The following is a 20,525-nucleotide window of genomic DNA, read 5'->3' on the forward strand; positions in this document are numbered from 1 at the left end:
CATTATGGGGGTATACCTCAGGAAGTCTGTTAGCTCTACTTAGTCTGATTTGGATTCGTAATAGCATCTATCACTGGTGTTTCTCTAATAGGGTATGTACCACAGTTTATGGTTACTGCCTGTTTACTTATACCTCCCAGTTGGTTTTCTTAAAGGCAGAGCCATGCCTTCACCCTCTTTAAAGAGCACAGGATATGGCACCATACTAGGTGCTCAGTGATGTTTACTGATGGGCAGAAGGAAGGTTTGGTCCCTGTTTTTGGAGACCTTATGTCCTAGTAAGGAAAAATGAGGCTCAAATAGTGCAGCGGAAGAGCAATTTAAAAGTCATTTTTTTTTCCCCACAGAAATGTCTTGCTAATTTGAGCCAGGATGAATGGCAAAGAATAAAACAATTATATGAGTAATGTATTGCCTTGCAAAGTAGGGCCAGTGATATCTGACACACTTGTTTAACAACTGTACTCTTGAACAGTTCCTCACATCCATTCTTTGAATATCAGAGACTGTTAGGTACAATAAATCAATGACAAATAATAAATCATATCTATTTCCTGAGGATTTACTGTGCTCCATGGCTTATTTTAAGCTCTTTTGATGCCTTAACTCTGTCTCTACAATAATACTATAAGACATGTACTATTAAATATTCCTTTTTTTAAAACTTTTTTTTATTGAGTTATAGTCATTTTACAATGTTGTGTCAAATTCCAGTGTAGAGCACAATTTCTCAGTTATACATGAACATACATATATTCATTGTCACATTTTTTTTTTTTTTACTGTGAGCTACCACAAGATCTTGTATATACTTCCCTGTGCTTTTCTTCAATACAGTAGTATCCTATTCAGAATAAACTCTAACATGTCAATTAACTTGAGTATGTTAATAAATGCAAACCAAGTAATAGAATGATTACAATTTTTAGAAAGTGCTTATTAAGGAAGTAAATAGATTACATGATAGAGAATAATTGTTGGGGGTAAGGATCAGAGAGCTACTTTAGAGTGGTCAAGAAAAAATTTCTTTGATGTGCTAAACTTTAAGCTGACACATGGAGGATAAAAAGGAAACAGTCATGCATACAGTTATGGGGGAAGAATGGTCCATGTGAAGAGAGCAGTATATACAAAAATCCTGAAACAGGAAAAAGTGTAGCTTGACATAGGAACCGTCAGAAGGCCAGTGTGAATGAAGCACTGTGAGTGAGGGAGTAGCAACAAATGGGGTTGGAGAAGTAGACACAGGGCAGATCATGTAGGGCTCTATAGGATATGGTAGTGACTTTGTCTTTTATTCTAAATGTAATGGAAGGCCCTTGAAGGTTTTCATCTGGGGAATAAAATTGCCTGATTATGTTTTTACAAAGATCACTCTGCTTTATCAACAATTACTTACACTTAAATCAACAAAATGAAAAACAGACAATAGAGAAAATAAACTCCAAAATTGGTTCTTTGAAAAGATCAACAAAATTGGTAAGCCCCTAGCTAGACTGATAACTAAAAAGGAAAGAACATAAATTACCAATATCAAGAAAGAAAATGATGACATCACTGTGGATCCTGTGGATATTAAAAAGATAAGGGATTTCTAAATCCTTGCTAATGAATTTGACAGCTTTGATGAAATGGACAGATGCTTTGAAAATCACAACCAAAACTGATAGAGGTGAAACAGAAAGTCTACATAACCAGTTAAAGATACTGAATTTATCAAAAATCCTTCCACAAAGAAAGCTACAGGCTCAAATTGTGAATTCTATTGGACATCTAAGAAATAATCTTATACAAACTTTCAGAAATTAGAAGACAGAGAGCACTTCCCAACTCATTTTATGATGCCACTATAACCTTGATGCCCAAACCTGACAAAGTTGTGGGAAAAAAAAAAAGAAAAATTACAAACCTGTATCCTTCAAGAACAAAGATGGAAAAATCTTTAACAGCATATTAACAAATCAAATCAAGCAATACATAAAAAGTTCATTGTACTATGACTAAATTGGGTTTATCCTAGGAATGCTAAATTGTTTAACAATCTTAAGTCAATAGTGTAATTTCCTATAATCATATATTAAAGGAGAAAAACACATGATTGAACATCCTTCAATAGATGAAGAAAAAATGTGTGACTAAATTCAAGATTGATTCATTTAAAAAACTAATCACATTGGAATAGACCTTCCTGAATCAGAGCATTTTGTCAGATTTTATTTCCTAACAATACATCTCATCTCACATGCTCTTCTCATGTATCACTGACAATCATCCTTCGAGAGGTAGAGACTGTTCCCTCCCCTTATATCTGGCTGAGTGTGCCTGTGTCTACAGTGGAACTGATGCTATGTGTCTTCTGAAGTTAAGTCAGATGGAAATGGGTTCCATCTGGTCTTTTGGAATGCTTGCTCTTGGAATCCAGCCATCATGCTGTGAGAAGCCAGGCAGCCCCTGTAGAGGAATAGTCAGCCAGTCTCCACTTGCCAGCCATTGAGTAAGCCGTCATTAAAGTGAATCCTCCAGCTTCCAGATGATGCTTCCAGGAACTGAGACAACGTTTCCCCTTGGAGCCCTGCCCAAAATGAAAATTCATAAGCTAAAAAAATGATTGTTGTTTAAAGACACTAAGCTTTGGAGGTTTGTTTTTGTTTTTCTTTTTACATAGATTAGATAACTATAACAGGTGTTCATGAAAAACCTACCACTAGCATTATATTTAAATGTGAAATATTGAATGCTTTCCCCCTTAAGATCAGTAGAAGGCAAGGATGGTCAGTATTACAACTTCTGTTTAACCAGTGAACTTAAGAAAAGCACCACGAACAAATATTGAACTCTAGCTAATGATACACATGCTAAAATGTTTAGGGGTGAAATGCATTGATGTCTGCTATTTTGAAATGCATTTTAAAAAACTTGAATTCATGGGTGGATAGAGGGATAGATAGATACACATGTGATAGCAGCATTAATTGTAAAACCTAGGTGATAGGTATATGATATTATATAATTCTTTCAACTTTACTGTACATTTGAAAATTTTCATGATAAATTATTGAATTGCAGGGAGGCAAGAATGGAAGCACATGTGAGAAATAATGATCAGGTAGTGACAATGGAGATGGAAAGGAATGAAGAGATTTAAGATAGTTTTAGGGAAAGAATCTATGGGTCTGCCTATGGATTGGATTGGGTAACAGAAAGAAATCAAGGAGGGTTTTTGGCCTTATCTTCTGGGTGTTAGTTCCATTACTGAGAAGAATAATAGGGCTGTTGGGGAAATAAAAAGTTCCATTTTGGCTGTTATAATTGAAATTGAGTTCAGAGCTGAATTCTGAGGACTTTCAACATTTAGAGACTGGGCAGAAAATGATGACACAGCAAAGGCGATTGAGGAGGGCCTGCAAGGTTGTAGGAAAACTAGTTGAGTGTGGTGTCACAGGTACCAAATCTGTATCTACTACAAGCAAGGCTTTCCCATTTTCTTCCCAAGAAGATGCTCATAATTTTTATATGAAAAAACATGAATGCGAAAGACAACTTTTGATAAAGATTTTTTTTTTGATAAAGTTGGGCAATAGCCTTATGAAGTGATCATTATTTTTTACACATTTCTGCATATTTTAAATATTCTATAGAATATTACTTTAAGAGTGGTTTTTAATATTCCCTGTATGTAAAAATGATTTTTGATTAAAAACTTAAAAATAAAAACAAAAGGAAAGTGCATAGGAGTTGAAATTGGATACAGCCTTGAAGAAACTTCTTTTAAAAAGTTTTGCTCAGTAGGGTGGGCGAAGGAGATGGAGTAAGTTCCATCAAAGTAACATCTTTTAAAGATGGGAGATCCTGGGGGGAATGGTATAGCACATGCTTAGCATGCATGAGGTCCTGGGTTCAATTCCCAGTACTTCCTCTAAAAATTAAATCTAATTACCTCCCCCACCACCGCCAAAAAAAAAAAAGGGGGAAATACTGGGCCACATTACAAGCTTGGGAGTGATCCAATAGTGCAGGCCAGACTAATGACACAAGAGAACGAGGAGGGAATAACTGAAGATGCTCATAAGAATGCAAGAGGCCTTGGGAGCCTGAGAACAAGGAGAGGGGCTGACTGCCCGTTGATAAGAGGAATGCTTTGTCCACTGCTGAAAAAAGTGGAAAGAGGTTATAAAACTAGTGGTTTTGTAGATTTAGTAGTGGCATGATGAGGAAGTTCCTACCTGACAGCTGCTAATTTCTCAATGAGTTTTCCAGAAAAAAAGGAGGTTGTTTCCCCAGGGAATGAAAAAAATTCCACAAGCTAACAAGGGACGACTGGGTTTCAGCAACTGCAACTAGTTCTGTTCACAGAGAGAGGGCAGGAGCATTTGGTTTGAACCAGATTATGTAAACTCACTGTCTTTCAAGCCCTGAAAAGGCCTTGGCTGGCCAGGTGTGGCTCTCCACGCGCTGCGCGCGGGGCTCGGGAGGGACGGCCTGCGCAGGTCCCTTGGGCCTCGGCTGGTTGGCGCATGCGCACCGCGCGTCGCAGAGTCGCGCTCCTTTTCTCTTGCAGTGTTGCCCCGTGTTGCTCTGACTTTACCTGGCGGCAGTTTGCTGTCTCTGCGCCCGGAATGGAGCAGGTGGACGAGCTGGAGATGCTAATGGAGAGGAGTTTCGGGCAGAAGGCTGCGCCGGCCGCGGAGCTGTGAGCGGAGCAGGGGGAGGGTCTGGGAGCGAAGCGGGAGATTTGAAAAGTGAGGAGCGGGAGAGGCCGCACCCACGCCTCCGCGGACCCGGGCTCGGGACAGACCCGGCTCAGGTCCCCGCGCGACCGACGAGCCTCCGGAGCTGGGGTCTGCTTAGCAGGGTTCTTTTTGGGGCCCCGCTTGTGCCAGAACCTGAAGACTCCTCCTCTCCCGGCAGTTCATTCTTTCCCTTGACACCACCTCTTTCCCGAATCTGGGGAGTCCCAGCCACCTTAAATGTCTTCGTGAAAGGAAATAGCAACAGCTCGATGCTTTTCTTGATGTTTAGTTGGAGAGAGTTATTCCAGGGAGGACTCTACCCTCGCTTTGGTTTAAATGGTCGGGGAAACTTGACCCACAACCATGGTGTAGAATTGTTTTAAGTAATTTTTAGGCTAATAGTTGAGTCCAATAATAACGAGGCTATTAATTGTTGACTGAAACTTGCATTTTCAGTTTTGATCAGCAGTACCTTTTGGGAGAGCCTTAAGACTTCCCACTTGACCTTGGGAAATTAATGGTCTGAGGCTATGTGGGGTAGGTGAATGAGGCGGTTAAAACATGATAGAAGCTAAGGTTGGGTGACAGAGATAATTTTAGGGTAATGTGAAAGGCATTTAGTATTATAATTGGAGAGATAATGACTTTGGACTCTGTTGGACTGTCACTGATAAATACTGCACTCAAATTGGAAAGAAAAACTACTGTGAAATTGACTTGCCTACTATAAATAAGGAATTTCTGCGTTATTCTGTGAAGGAATGGTTAATATGACAGGATTAAGCTTGCTTTCTCTACAAAGCATGGGCTAGTGGATCCCCAAGAAGTTCCACAGAAGGATTTCCTGCATTAAATAGTGCATTGGACTAGATGATTTCTAAGTACTCTCTTAATTTAAAAATTAGTATAATCATGAGGCTCACAGTAGGACTTTCAGCAAACTAGCCACACTATGGTTTTCCATAACAAAAGGATAGTGTCCTAGACATTTCCTTTTACTTGCACTTTGGAAAGTTTTGCACTAGTGGTAGGCATTTGTTGTTTCATATTTTTCAATTTATCGTTAATCTTCACAATCATGGATGTCCCACAGAGCTCCTCATAGAGCTTATGTTTGGAAAAGTCCATATCATAAGCATGTTTTAAATGGCATTGCTTCTGGGAAGTTTTTTTTTTTTTAATGTATAATTTATTTATTTTTTAATGGGGGTACTGGGGATTGAACCTAGGACCTCGTGCATGCTAAGCAGGTACTCTACCACTGAACCACAACCACCCCCTTGGGAAGTTTTTATAATAGGCATTCTGCTAGGCCCTTGCTCTTAATTTTTACCTCTTTTAGCCAGTGGTCATTGTGATAAACTTTCCAGAAGAAAAAACCTAAGAAACCAGAAAGTTGGTTTGTAGATAAAGGAGATTAGCTAGCTTCTTATTTCATGCTTGTGCTACAGTAGTTTTGTATGTGTACGCTTTAGATTTCAGAAGAAGAAGGTGGAAGCTTCCTTTCCTAAAACAGTTCTGAGCCGAGGAATGGATAACCGGTACCTGGTATTAGCAGTCAATATTGTACAGAATGAAGAAGGAAACCATGAAAAGCACCTAATCATCACTGCTTCCCAGTCACTAGAATATGAAGAATTGTGTGTCCTTAGGAATGACTGGTAATTTTTGTGTGACTTAGAGCATTGATCTGGCAGTCTTCTCTAGTAATGCACTATAGAAGTGATCCTTGAAATTAGAGTCTTTTGGTAGGGTCTTAAGGGTACCCTCTTACAAACCATCACATGGGCTTGTGTGGATGTTGCTGTAATTTAATTGTTAATAAAGAGAGTAGATAAGAACCTGAATTAATTCCACATAAAAATTGTGCTTATTACCCCAGCATCTCAAGTCCCTTATTCGAAAACTTGATTTTTATTGTCATTTGAAAATTAAGTACAAGGGGACTTATTAAATAACTGCTTCCTATTCCCCAGTGTTTTCTGGGATTGCAGCTTAAACTTATTTGTTCCCACTAAGAGCAAAATTAATTACAGCATAAGAACATCCTTAGACCTTAGATTTCTCTCTTCAAAGCAAATTAGTATATGATGGGTGAAGGGGAGATGTGGGTGAAAGGGAAATGCAGAGAAGGTGGAGGTCTAATGTCTGGGCTCTGTCTAGGCTTCAAGTTGGATGGTTTGAACTAGATAAATATGATTTTATTCTTGCTGCATTGGGCTTGGCTTCATGCCTCAAGACTTATAGAAGCTATAGGTATGTTATAAGTCAAGAATGAGAGATTATTGAAACAACCTCATCCATAATTGGAGCTATATACTACACTATTAATGAATTGAAAGCTCTTACAGTAGACGAGGTAAAACCCGGAAATTTAGAAATACTTATTTCTCTAGATAAAATATTCCTTTATTTTTGAAGCCTTCTTAATATGTTTATATGTAGGAATCTAAACTATGTACACTTTAACTTTGCTTTGTTTTCAGGTGCTCTGTACCAGTGGAACCAGGGGACATCATTCATTTGGAGGGAGACTGCATATCCGATACTTGGATAATAGACGAAGATTTTGGATATTTGATTCTATATCCAGATATGCTGATTTCTGGCACAAGCATAGCCAGTAGTATTCGATGTATGAGAAGAGCTGTCCTGAGTGAAATATTTAGGGTGAATAATATTAACAGCTAGTATTTGTATAAGGTCTTGGAGTTTACAGAGCTCTTTTACACTCTTACGTAATCCTTCCAGCAGTCCTGTGAAGTAGATAGTATTAATCAGCTGCATTTTATAGAGAAAAATCAGGCTCAGAGAGGTTAAGTGACTTGCCCAAAGTTACTGTAGCTAGTAAGTGGCAGTGCTGAAATTCAAGGCCAGGTGCCTGAATCCTTTAAATCTTGTTACTTAGTAAAACAATTAATTCTAATAATAAAATTAAGTAATTTAAATGTTTTATTTAATACATCTGGGCATTTCTAAACTTGGCTTCTGTGATTCCCAGTAAACTAAAAATAAGTGTGGCAGTCTTTTTTTGTAAGAAATTACTATGAAAGGTTTCAAACATACACAAAGAGATGAGTATAATAAACTCCCATGTACCCATTTTGCTATTCCCAAATATTGTATTATTTTGCAACTAAATGAAAGCTGGGGATAAATGTCATATCTTTATCATACATAATAAAATCAACAGTAATTCCTTAAATTAATCTAATACCCAGTTTATCTCTAATGTCTTTTATCACAAATACATTTTATTTTTGTATTCTGCCTTGTACCCACCCTCTTTGTTTCAGTGCCATTTATTTTTGAAGAACCTGAGTTTTTATTAAGTTTCTTCTTCCTTCCAGGGTATTTAAAAAATTATGCCATTAGTCTATATTTATATAGAAAACTAGAAATACAGCTAAGCAAGAAGAGAAAAAGAAGGAAAAATACCTAAGTAGATTTTCTAATTGTCTTAATTATCATTTACTTGTAGTTTTTTTTTTTTTAATCAGCTTTTTTTCTTCAATTGTGGGGGACTATTAACTTCTCTTTTAACCATATATTATAAAGCAGACCTGAATATTAATATTTTAAAAACTTCTTAGTTTGAAATAATTTTAGATTCACAAAGAACTTACAAAAAAAGTAGAGGGTTCCTCTGTAAATTAACTTTTAAAATTCCTGATGGATATTTTGGTAGACTTTATCTTATCTTTTGATAGTTTCAAGGAGAAGGTCCAGGCTAATAAAAGAGTTAATTTGAAAAATACTGTTTCTTTTTGAGTGGTGTGAGTTTGTTAGAATCTCTGCTGTAAGTTTATATTTTATGTTTGAGTTACACCTTTTACTTACATGAGGTAAGTTATGCCTTTATTGACTTTTAGATAAGAATATGTTGAATATTTGAGAATACATTGAACATTTTCATACAGAAAATTTTTTTCAAAATGGAAATATACTGATTTGAAAAACTTGTGAAATAATTCAGATAATTCAAAGTTGAAGAAAGTGAAAGCTGGAATTTCACTCACCAGAAAAACAATTGTTTAATATTTTGGCATTTTTCTCACCAGTGCACTTTGGCTATGGGGGTTCAATAGATTAGGTAACACAGACATCAAAAACAAACTATGGTCACCAAAGGAGAAAGGGATGGGGAGGGATAAATTAGGAGTTCGGGATTAACAGATACACACTACTATATATAAAATAAACAACAGGGACCTACTGTATAGCACAGGGAACTAGATTCCATATCTTGTAATAGCCTATAGTGGAAAAGAATCTGGAAAATAATATACATATGTTATACACATACACACACACACACACACACACACCTGAATCACTGCTGTACACCTGAAACTAACAACATTGTAAATCAAAGTTTACTGAATATACACTCATGTCCATTGATAAGTTGTGAAATAAAATGTTCAGATGATTATTTTTTATTTTATTTTATTTTTTTGTAGAGCTCTGATCCAGCCACACGCCAGATGCTGATTGGTACAGTTCTCCACGAAGTATTTCAAAAAGCAATAAGTGATAGTTTTGACCCAGAAAAGCTGCAAGAACTTGCTTTTAAAACTGTTCAAGAAATAAGGCATCTAAAGGAAATGTAAGTAGTTATGAGAGTAACTATAGGTACAATTTTGAATATAAGGATGAAAGAAAAATAAGACTTGAGCAGCCTTGCTCAGAATTTGTGTCCTTGTTTTAAACCTTGGCATGTTACATAATGGAGTGTCTCATCCCCTCAGCATCTGTTATTTTTCACTAATATCTAACAGATAATATCTATTTATCTGGTTTCCAAGATGCTGGAATATGAGAGCTAATAGCTTCATTACAGTGTAGGAAAGAAGAAACTTTTTTGAAAATACTAGAACTATGAAGATCAGAATTTTGGAGGAATATATTCTAGTAGACCCTTGGGTGTCACTGAATTATTGTTTTTTATCATGATAATCTTAAGTTATTAAGGAAAAACGTGATTGATTTTGAAAATATTATGAAAATATTAATTCTCTTGAATCTTGCCCATTCCTGTTTAAAAGAATACTTTTTAAACTCCAAAAGCCTAATATAACAGGTCCAGAGTTCTTTTCTACCCTCTCTCACAGACCCTTGTACTTTATTACACATCTTAGAACAGATTTTTACCTGTTGATGCTCTGTCTTCTTATTATATCTATAGAAGTCTAGGCTTAGGATTCTGAACCTTAAGTCTCTGAATAATCTGAGGGAAGAGCAGGCGGTTATGTCATTTTGCTGTGACTTGGCTCAAATTAAAAAGGGAGAATTTAAATGCAGAACACATTGAATAACCAGTGTGGACTGCTTTGGAAACTCCAAGAGTCCTGGTCTGTAAAAAGTAAAACACTGGGAAGAATCTACCTAAGAAGAGATCATGACAATGAAGAATGGTTACAGGATGGTTGGAGAAAGTTATTTAGGAAAAAGATTACCCAATTGTTTAGGTTTTTAAAAAAATTTTTAATTTTTTTTTAACTTTTTTTTTAATTGAAGTGTAGTCGGTTTACAATGTGTTAATTTCTGGTGTACAGCATAGTGGTTTGGTTATACATAAGTATTCCTTTTTTTTTCTTTTTTTTTTTAATGTTTGTTTATTTTTGAGGGGAGGGAGGTAATTAGGTTTATTTATTTACTTTTGGAGGAGATACTGTGGATTGAACCCAGAACCTTGTGCATGCTAAGCATGTGCTCTACCACTTGAGCTATACCCTCCCCCATATATTCCTTTTCATGTTCTTTTTTAATAATAAATGATTATTTCTAAATAGATTATAAATTCATATACACCATATGTTATTGTAATAGTACAAGAAGGTGTACAGTGATAATAAGTCCTTTCTACCTCTATCTCCCTGGTCACTCATTTCTTCTCCCCAGAGGCAGCCACTATTATCAGTTTCTCGTTTGTCCTTCCCTAGAGATTTCAAACATTTACGTATGATTGTATGTGTGTGTATTTACTTATCTTTATATATTATGTGTTACAAAGTGGTAGCATACTATACACATTACTGTATATAAAGATGAAATCTTGGTGATTATTCCGTATCAGTACTTAATGAGCTATCTCATTTTTAATTAATTGGGGCATAATGTTTCATTCTATGGATGCACCATGCTTTATTTAAGTAGCTCCTGGCATTTCAATCTTTGCTTTTATTAGCAATGCTATAATAAATACATTTGTACACTCGTTATTTCATAGTTGTTCAGGTATACATCTGGGCTCAATAGAATTGTTGGGTTAGAGGATATTCAAACATTTAAAAAAACTTTTTATTTGAAAATAATTTTAAATTTAGAGAAAAGTTGCAAGAGTAGTACAAAGAACATCCATGTACTCTTTTTTTCTTTTTTCCCTTAGCGGAGATACTGGGGATTGAACCCAGGACCTTGTGCAAGCCAAGCAGGTGCTCTACCACTGAGTTATACCCCTCATGCCTCCATATCTCTTTTCTCAGATTTACCTGTTGTGTGTGTGTTTTTCTAAAACTTGAGATTAAGTTCTCTAAAAGCTTGAGATTAAGTTGTATACATTGTGGGTTTTTTACCTTTAAATACTTAAGTGTATACTTCCTAACAATAAGGATTTTTTTTTATGTAACCACAGTGCAGTTAATCAACTTCAGGAAATTTAACATTGTTGTACTGATCTTCTGTCCACATTTCAATTTTGTCTGATCTACTGTCCACATTTTAGTTTTGTCCAGTAATGTTCTTTATAGCATTTTTTTCCCCTCAGGGACAGGATCCATCCAGTCTGGGTATATTTAAAGTTTTGATACATATTGTCAAATTGCTCTTTGTAGACAGTATCCTCTTTCTTTCATTCACTTACTCATTTTTTTCCAGTTTTTTGAGGTATCATTGATATATAACATTGTATTAGTGTAAGGTATACAACATAATGATTTAATATATGTATATATTGCAAAATTCACTTTACATTTCTGCAGGCAATATATGAGTCCCTGTTTCCCCACATCCTCATGTACCTCATCTTTTATCCACTGGAAGTTGCTACATTTCAAACAGCCTTTTTCAAGGATAACCTTTGCCTTATCTAGGCTGATTGTGTTTCTGTAGGTCATTTGGGGCACTTTGGTGTCTGCAGTTGCTCCCTGGTTTGAGATATTTTAGCTTCGCCTTCAACCTGAGTTTGCTTTTGTGCTCAGGACAAGCTATCTTGGCAGAGCTAGGGTTGCTAATTTTGTATTTCTTGTTGAACCATCTCTCCTGGAGGACTGATAGGGGTCTGCTCTCTTAGTCCTGGTGAGCCAGAGATAGCAGAAACCTAGAAGAGTAGGAGCTTATTAAATTTGGTATTAGAAATGTTGCAGAGTTATTACACGGTAAATTTATAGTGTCCTAGAGTCTCAGTGTCTGATGAGTGTGTTATTATGGTGCTATCTTTAGAATGTGAGAAAAATGGTAACTTGTGTCTTTTAAAAGGAGTTTGCAGATCGTTGGAGTCTGTGCCAGTACTCAAGAGAACTCAGGCGTGCAGGGAGAAAATAATGGCAGTGAGCTTTTATAACACAGTGTAGAAGGGAGCACAGGGCTTAAAAACTTAGGTTCCTGAGCTAGATCTGTGTGTCCTTTGGAAGTAACTTCTGAGCTTCAGTTTCCTCAGCTGTAAAGTGGGGGTGACAGTAGTATCTCATAGAGATATAACGAGGGTTGAAGGTGTTCATGTGAAGCACCTAGAATCGTGCCTGGCTTATAGGCAGCATTATATGAATATTCACTGTTACCATCCGCCGCTTCATACCTTTTTGACTTCTTATCCTAAGCCAAGTACTTTACATAGGCTGTTTTCCTTAATCCTCAGACTAAGTGTGAGGTAGTTACCATCTCACCTTACTGATGAGAAAACTGAGGCTTAATGAATAGTGAATTGCCCAGAGTTACACATCTAGTAAATACAGAGTTAAGATTCAGACCTGTGGCTGATCTGACACAGAAACACATGTGCTCCCAACACCCCAGAGTAGTGGTTAAGATTGGGATGTTTAACATGAAGAGGGGGATGGGAGAACCATCCTGGGAGGGTAAGTCTAACAGGAGCTCTCAGAATTTTTTGTCTCAGGACCCCATTAGGCTAAAAAACTTATTGAGGACCCTGAAGAGCTTTTGTTTATGTGGGTTCTATCTATAGATAATTACTGTACTAGAAATCAAAACTGAGACAATTTAAAAGTTTACTGATTTTGACAATAACAATCCATTCCATATTAATGTAAATACCAGTTTAATGAAAAATAACTGTTTTTGAAAAGAATGTAATGAGACAAGTGGCATTGTTTTACATTTTTGCAACTATTTTAATTTTAATTTATGACTTAATGGAAGACCCTTGTTTCTTATACCTGCTTCTGCATTTGAAGTATTGCTGTATTGTATGTGTGTTATGTGGGCTCAGGAATCTCCACTGTGTACTCATGAGAGAACAAGAGCAAAATGGCAAATGTCATAGTATTATTATGTCACAGTTTTGACCTTGTGGGCACCTTGAAAAACTAAGACTAGATTCTGTTAGTCTTTGCTGACTTCTGACCTAAGAAGTTAATATTCCTATAGATTGTCCTTTGACCTGGTAAGGCTGATGTTACCATTCTGTCCATATGGTCTTTTCCCCTCTTTTATATCTCTGCTTTCCACTGCTGGGTTTCAGGAGCAACATTTCCTACAGTTTCTTTTTTATCCCCAAAGTGTAATTGGGACCAATTAAACCCAAGATGTTAGGAGTTGGAGCAAATCTGAAAATTGATGTCCTGCTACTGTAACTTGCATTTTGTGTGTGTGTGTGTGTTTGTGTGTGTTAAAATACACATAGCATTAAAAATCACAGTCTTAACCACATTTAAGGGTACAGTTCAGTGGCATGAAGTACATTGACATAGTTGTGCAGACATCACCACCATCCACCTCCAGACCTTTTTTTATCTTCCCAAATGGAAACTTTGTACCCATTAAACAACTCCTCCTCCCCCTAGTCCCTGGCAATCACCATTCTTTCTGTGTCTATGAATTTGACTACTCTAGGTACCTCATGTAAGTGGTCATGCAGTATTTGTCCTTTTATTGCTGGCTTATTTATAATGTCCTCAAGGTTCCTCTGTATGATAGCTTGTATCAGAATTTCCTTCCTTGCCAAGGCTGAATAATGTTCCATTGTATTTACCACATTTTATTTATCCATTCATTAGTTGATGGACATTTGGGTTCATAGTTGAATGTTTTTGTCCTCATTTACTTTTTTCATATTTAAGCTTTCATATTTAATATTTCTTATGTTGGTAGGTACCGCTTAAATCTGAATCAAGATGAAATAAAACAAGAAGTAGAGGAGTATCTTCCTTCATTTTCTAAATGGGCTGGAGATTTCATGCATAAACAGACTTCAACTGACTTCCCTGAGATGCAGCTCTCTCTGTAAGAAATCCATTTTGTCTGTATGCTATTCATATGTTTATACCAGGATTTTATTCTAGATGTTGACTTAAAGCTTTTTAAATGTTGAGTTATTACACCTAGCCTTTTTGTTTGCTTACTTTGTAAATTACAGTTCTGAGTAAAAAAAAAAATCTAATCAATAGAAAATTCTGTTTTTATTATAATAAAATTTCTAAGTTTTGGATGTAGGTATAGTTTTTAAATAAAATTTTCAGTTTGTAAATATTTGGGGAAGGTCCTAATTTCATATATATTTTTCTGTTTTACTGTCATATATAGACTGTCTCATGTGTTAATTGCCATGAATTTGTGCTATGAATACTGTGTTTAACCATTTAGTGCTGTTTGGCATTTGTTCCCCCCACCAAACAGCATTGATATAAATTTATAGGTAATCCTTTTTTCCCCCATTATTTGCCCATTCAGAAAATATTTATTGAGTGCCTATGCCTAATATGTGCCAAGTAATGTTCTAGGTGCTGAGATTACAGTCAAAAAAAAAAAAAAAAAGCCATTGACTTCGTGGTGCTACTAGACTACTGGACAAGTAAACAGCCAGTGCCAGATGGTGATAAATGCAGCATAGACCAGTGGGGAGGGTGAGAAGGAAGAAGTTGGGGGGGACATATTATTTCTGTAGAACGGTCATCTAATAAGGTGATATTGAACAGAAGCCCGAAGGAAATGCAGGAGGGAGCTAAGCTGCTGTCTCCGGGAAGAGCGTTCCAGGCAACAGCCCTGTGGCTAATGCACTCCTGCCAGTGTGGCGGCAGCAGAGTGAGGTGGGAGGGAGAACAGGAGAAGCAGCTGACCTGGGGCCTCAGAAGACTTGCAGGACATTGGTGGCCGTTCTGATCCCATGTCAGTAATCTGGCTACCATGGGAAGCCACTGCAGGGTGCGCACAGAGGGTTTTGATCTGATTTCTTTTTTTTTTTTTTTTAAGGCAACATTTTATTTTTCTTTCAATAGGCACAACTTCCCTTTATATCAATAATCTTAATTTTTTCTCAATATTCTCAATATTTTATCTCATGATATTTTGCAGTCTGAACTTGTTTTAAGATTTGTGAATGAGAAATCTTGGCAACAGTCAGTTCTTTGGACCAGTTTGTCTTCTGAAGTTTTCTGTGGTTCAGAGAACACACTGAGAGCCTGGATGTGAATCCCAGTTTTGCCGTAATTTAGCTATGTAACTTTAGGCTAGTTTCCTAACCTCTCTATGCTAGTTTCTACATTGATCAGGTTTACTTTTGAAAGGATCAGTCTAGCTGCTCTTTTAAGACTATGTTGTAGGAAAAGAGCAGAGATGGAGAGACCAATTTGGAGGTTCTTGCAAGAATCCAAGCAGGAGAAGGTGGTGGCTTATACCAGAGTGAGAGTTGTGGAAGTGATGAGAGTCAGTTAGATTTTGGTTAGATTGTAAAGGTAGAGATGATATGTTTTGACTTACGTATGGAGTGTGAGGGGAAGAAAAGCCAATGGTGATTCTAGAGGAGAAAATGTGAACAGAATGGAGTCAAGCGAGAATGGTAGGGGGAGAGTATAGCTCAGTGGTAGAGTGCGTGCTTAGCATGCACGAGGTCCTGGGTTCAATCCCCAGTACCTCCATTTAAAAAAGAAACTAAATTACCTCCCTCCAAAATAAAAAAAAAATTTAAAAAAGAGGATGGTAGAAGAGGATTTGGAGTCACGGAGTGTGGACAGCTTTATTGAGAGGTTGTTCTATGCAAGGCTATTTAGAAATGGAATGGTAGCCAGAGGCTTATGTGGGGTTAGCAGAGCTTTGTTGTTGTTTTGAAGGTGGGAGATATAACATGTTTATATGCTGGTGGGAAGAATTCCATAGACAGGGCAACATTAATACTTAGAAGAGATGGGAGAATTCTTAGAGCTATGTCCTTGAATAGAGGAGAGGGAATGACAGCACACAAGTGGAAGAGTGGATCTTACAGGGACCGATATTTTCTGGTATTTAAACCTCAGAACTGGACCACTTTACCCAAGATACTTGGAAATTTTATAGCCTTTTACATATTGCTAGAATTCTTTGAGAATTTTTTAATCATTTTAGAAGGTTGCCAGCAATATTTAAGTGTCCTGTATCTGCTGGCAGGATTTTATTTATTTGTTTTTACTTTATCATTATAGTTATTTACAATGGGGTGTCTTTCAGTGTATGCATAGAGTTATACAACCATCCCCACAATCAATTTGCCAATAGGACTTTGATGTGTATTTGAAAAATATTTACTAGTTAAAAAAATAAGGCTTATCTTGCTATTAGAATTGAGTTTATTTCTCATTCTTTACTTCTGTTGTTGTCATAAATTTACCACTGGGTCCCTACCCTAAAAAAAAAAAAAAAAAAGCTGGAGTAAATAGGTTTATTATTCTTGTAGTTTTTTTTTGTGTTTTTTTGAATAAATTTATAAATGCTTCGTTCTTTGCTATTTCTTTGGAGCAGCTTGCTGTGTCTGGTATAGGGGGTGGATCTTGGTACATTAGTCTTCACTGTGATAATTTGATACGTGTTTAGTAAGTTGTCATTCTTTTTCTGGTTCCTTGCTTTGTTTTGAAGTATTTCTGACACTCTGGTCTCTTTTGAATATCTTGTGATAATTACAAACTTAATTTTGTTTTCCCTTGTTCCTAATTATTTTTTTATCCTTATTTACCCTCCCTCCCTACTTTTCTTTCCTTCTTTCCTCCCCCCCCCTTTTTTTTTGAGTAACTTAAAATCTGCTTGAGATTTAAAATTGTGGTAGCTATCCATTTTTATGGTTGTTTTAGATATTAGCTTTTCTTTCACCATTTGTTAATTGTTTTAGCATTTTGTCTGCATATTTTTCCTTTTGGCTAAAATTTACTCATTGGTTTTTGCAGTGTTAAGCTGCCATTTTCTCAGACTTATGGTCTTACCTACTCAGTAAACATGTATTACATGCTCTATCTGTGCCAGGATCGTTCTAGGTGTTTCAGGGAGACTAAAGCCCTCCAAGAATTCAGTGCACTGGTGGTAGTTAAAAGCACAGAAGTGGAGGGGTTTGCTGAGAGAGAATACATGGGGCAGCAGAAAAGGCACAGAACCCTGAGAGGTAACAGTCTATGAGGACCAAGGGAGAGAGTAGAATCCATCAAAGGAGGCTTGGGGTGGACCAGCAAAGGATCTGGTAGCTTGGAAGAAGTGTATCATGGAAGCCTAGGAAAGTTTTGGATTCAGAATCATCTTTGACCTTAAAGTGGTTTTTGAGAGTAAGTCCTAGATTTCAAGTAAGGAAATTGAGGTCCAGTGAAGTGACGTGACCTGTCCAGGTTTTATGTGAAAAACCAGTGGTAGAGCAGAGTCTAGAATAAGGAATCTCTTGATTCCTAGCCCAATGTTCTCATCTCTGTATCTGGGTATAAGACTTTTATTTGTTGCGGTAATTCCTGATTGGGTTTTATCTGTCTGTGAAGGAGGTGCTCCTTTGTACTTTAGCTTGTGACTTTTCCCCGACAGTTTGTAGCTAGTTTTCAAAAACAACAACAAAGCTTTAGATTTTAGAGCAGAGAATGAGACCTTTAAAAGCCATTTAAAGAGACAGCTTTTCTCACACATAAGTAGTAAATGTATATTTTCTTTATCTTCATGACATTATATTCTCTATCAGGTGGTTCTCAAAGGAGTTTTATAGCATTATGTTGACTAAAATCATGGTAGTTAAATTGAAGTACTGTCATTTGTTTTACAGATCTAAGTCTAAATCACATTACTTCTTTTTCTAGGGGAATGAATTTTAGTAACAAAGTTAAAAGTTTCATTATCTATATTCTATTAAATATACATGTGACATTTTATTTTATTTTATTTAGTATTTTTTTTAAATGAAGTGGAGGTAATTAGGTTTATTCATTTATTTCTATTTGGAGGAGGTACTGGAGATTGAACCTAGGACCTCCTGTGTGCTAAACGTGTGCTCTATCACTTGAGCTATTACATGTGACATTTTATATTTAACAAAGTTTGCTTTATTTCATATATTTGAATATTTATTATGACCAGATAACATCTGGTGATAGAGACAGTTTAATATTTAAGGATTTCAAATAAATTGTGGCTTTCCTGAATTCCTCTATTGTCTTCAAAGATTGCAGAAGTATACATATATTCCTGGAGATTATATGTGAAGCATCCTGAAACAGTTAAAAAAGTTATCAAAGATAGCATTCCTTTTCTAGAAAATATTCTTATTTGTTAAGAAATAGCTGCTGATGTAAATTATATGAAATTAGCAAACCAAAGTCAACTAAATCATGTATTCTGATAGCCAGAATTTTTAGACTTTTTATTCTGAAAGCCGGAATTTTTTAGACTTTTTAAATCTTGATTTTATGGCATATAAAATATTTTATTACTATAAAATTTATCCTTTTCATGAAATATTTCCTTTATACTTAACATTTTATATGGCTTTGAGTCTAAAACAGAATTAATATGTAAGTTAGCTCTTACCTGACTTTCTTCTGGAGAATAACTTCTCTGAAAATGAATAAATCTTAGATAAGAGAAGTGTAAGAGGCCTTAAAAGTTATTTTCATGTCTTCTAATTCCTTTGACATTTATATATTCCTCTTTTTCCTCCTTCCTTGGCTGTTGGCTTATTAAAACTGTTGAAATAGTAAAATCAGAACCTGTTCTGTAATATAAAAAAATGGCGTTGAGTCATTTGTTTTAAATACTGATAATAGCAGAGATGGATTCATTTAATGATTAAGTAAAGAAAATAATGAGGACATGTAGGAGCCTATGAGCTCTTCTGAGGATTGTTACAGTGGGTGGGGGTTGAGGGTGTAGGGATGAAGTGTTCGGTTAGTCCAGCCCCACACTGCATAGATAATGGGGAAAGACAGCTCATTCCCACCCAATTTAATATGGTGATACATGAGGGAACACATCCCTTGCTACCTAGGATGCAACTACATGCAAGCCATTATGTATTAATCTGTGTAATAATTGTAGATCAAAGTATTCAGATTGGATATTGTGGCCCCAGCAGTCCAGATACTTTGCCGTACTTTGATTTTTGCAGTAATCTAGCCTGAGGAAATAAAGGCCTGAATTAGGAAGATTATAGTAAGAATGAACTGAAAGAGACAGATGATAAATATTAAGAAAATATAAGTTGCATGAGTTAGAGCCTATAGGATTCAAACTTGAGGGTGCATCAGAATCACGTGAAGAGTTTGTTAAACAAATTGCTGGGCCTCACGTGGAGTTTCTCAGCAAGTTGGCCTGGGATGAGGCCTGAGAATGTGCATTTATGACAAGTTCCCAGGTGATGCTGATGCTACTCATCCAGGAACCAAACTTTGAGAATCACTGCCATACAGGTATGTAGGCTCTTTGCCATTCCCACATTCTGTGTGTGCAGTGAAGAGTCATTGCCAGCATATGAGAAATGAGCTAAGTGTTCTAATGAAATATTTTTGTGTTTTGTTTTCTAGGCCAAGTGATGGTAGTAATAATTCGACATATAATATCGAAGTTATAAACTCACTGGATATTGAAGAAAGCATTTGGTCTCCTAGGTTTGGACTGAAGGGCAAAATAGATGTTACAGTTGGTGTGAAAATACATCGAGGGAGTAAAACGAAATATAAGATAATGCCACTGGAACTTAAAACTGGCAAAGAATCAAATTCTATTGAACACCGTAGTCAGGTATAAATCTTAATAAGAAAATTGTCTGAATGTGTAATATATATTGTTTAAAATTATATATTTTAAAAGTAGTCTGCTTTATAAATCTTGGTTCAATTCAGGTAAATTTTTTTTTGAGTTTCATATAGTACTTTTCAATTTGTGATAGATATATCCAGAGTACTCAAATTGTTCGATAAATGTCTGCATGGCTACAGCAGAAAGTTTTCTCCAGCAAATCAGTATAACAGCTGAACTTTTAAGCCAGTGTTGCCAAGTTAATGCTGCCAAACTACCAGTCTAAACAGATGCTCCTAAAAAAACAATTCCTTGGTCATATAAACTGGGGAAACCAAGTATATTTGGAGATTTAATGATGCACATTAGCCTATTAAGGTTTTTAAAACATCTGAAAGTAATATGGATTTGTTTTAGCTATGTTTAACCCAGCGTTTCATAATTCTAATTTGCCATAGAGCTATTACTTTCATGTAACATTTACATGGGATACTTTTTAGGAAACATTGGTGTAAATTCATTCTTTTATTTCTGACCTTTAATCTGATTATATTGATTTTTATCTAAAATAAAATATAGAGCCATGTCTCACCATTATGTTAAATTCAAGTT

The 20,525-nt window shown here is 36.1% G+C and overlaps 1 protein-coding gene across 2 annotated transcripts in view; it reads left to right on the plus strand.

Annotated features, from left to right (window-relative positions):
- The first annotated feature begins 3,734 nt into the window (after positions 1–3,734).
- The window catches only part of DNA2 (DNA replication helicase/nuclease 2), a 41,594-nt gene continuing 24,803 nt past the window's right edge, over positions 3,735–20,525 (plus strand). For both annotated transcript variants that reach the window (XM_064488112.1, XM_010985813.3), the window contains exons 1-6: positions 3,735–4,690; positions 6,206–6,391; positions 7,217–7,400; positions 9,194–9,339; positions 14,061–14,192; positions 19,700–19,916. In XM_064488112.1, coding sequence (XP_064344182.1) covers positions 4,515–4,690; positions 6,206–6,391; positions 7,217–7,400; positions 9,194–9,339; positions 14,061–14,192; positions 19,700–19,916 — 1,041 coding nt within the window. In that variant the 5' untranslated portion in view covers positions 3,735–4,514. The remainder of the gene's footprint in view (positions 4,691–6,205; positions 6,392–7,216; positions 7,401–9,193; positions 9,340–14,060; positions 14,193–19,699; positions 19,917–20,525) is intronic.

Source organism: Camelus dromedarius, chromosome 8 (assembly GCF_036321535.1).
Source record: "Camelus dromedarius isolate mCamDro1 chromosome 8, mCamDro1.pat, whole genome shotgun sequence".
Classification (NCBI taxonomy): Eukaryota; Metazoa; Chordata; class Mammalia; order Artiodactyla; family Camelidae; genus Camelus; species Camelus dromedarius.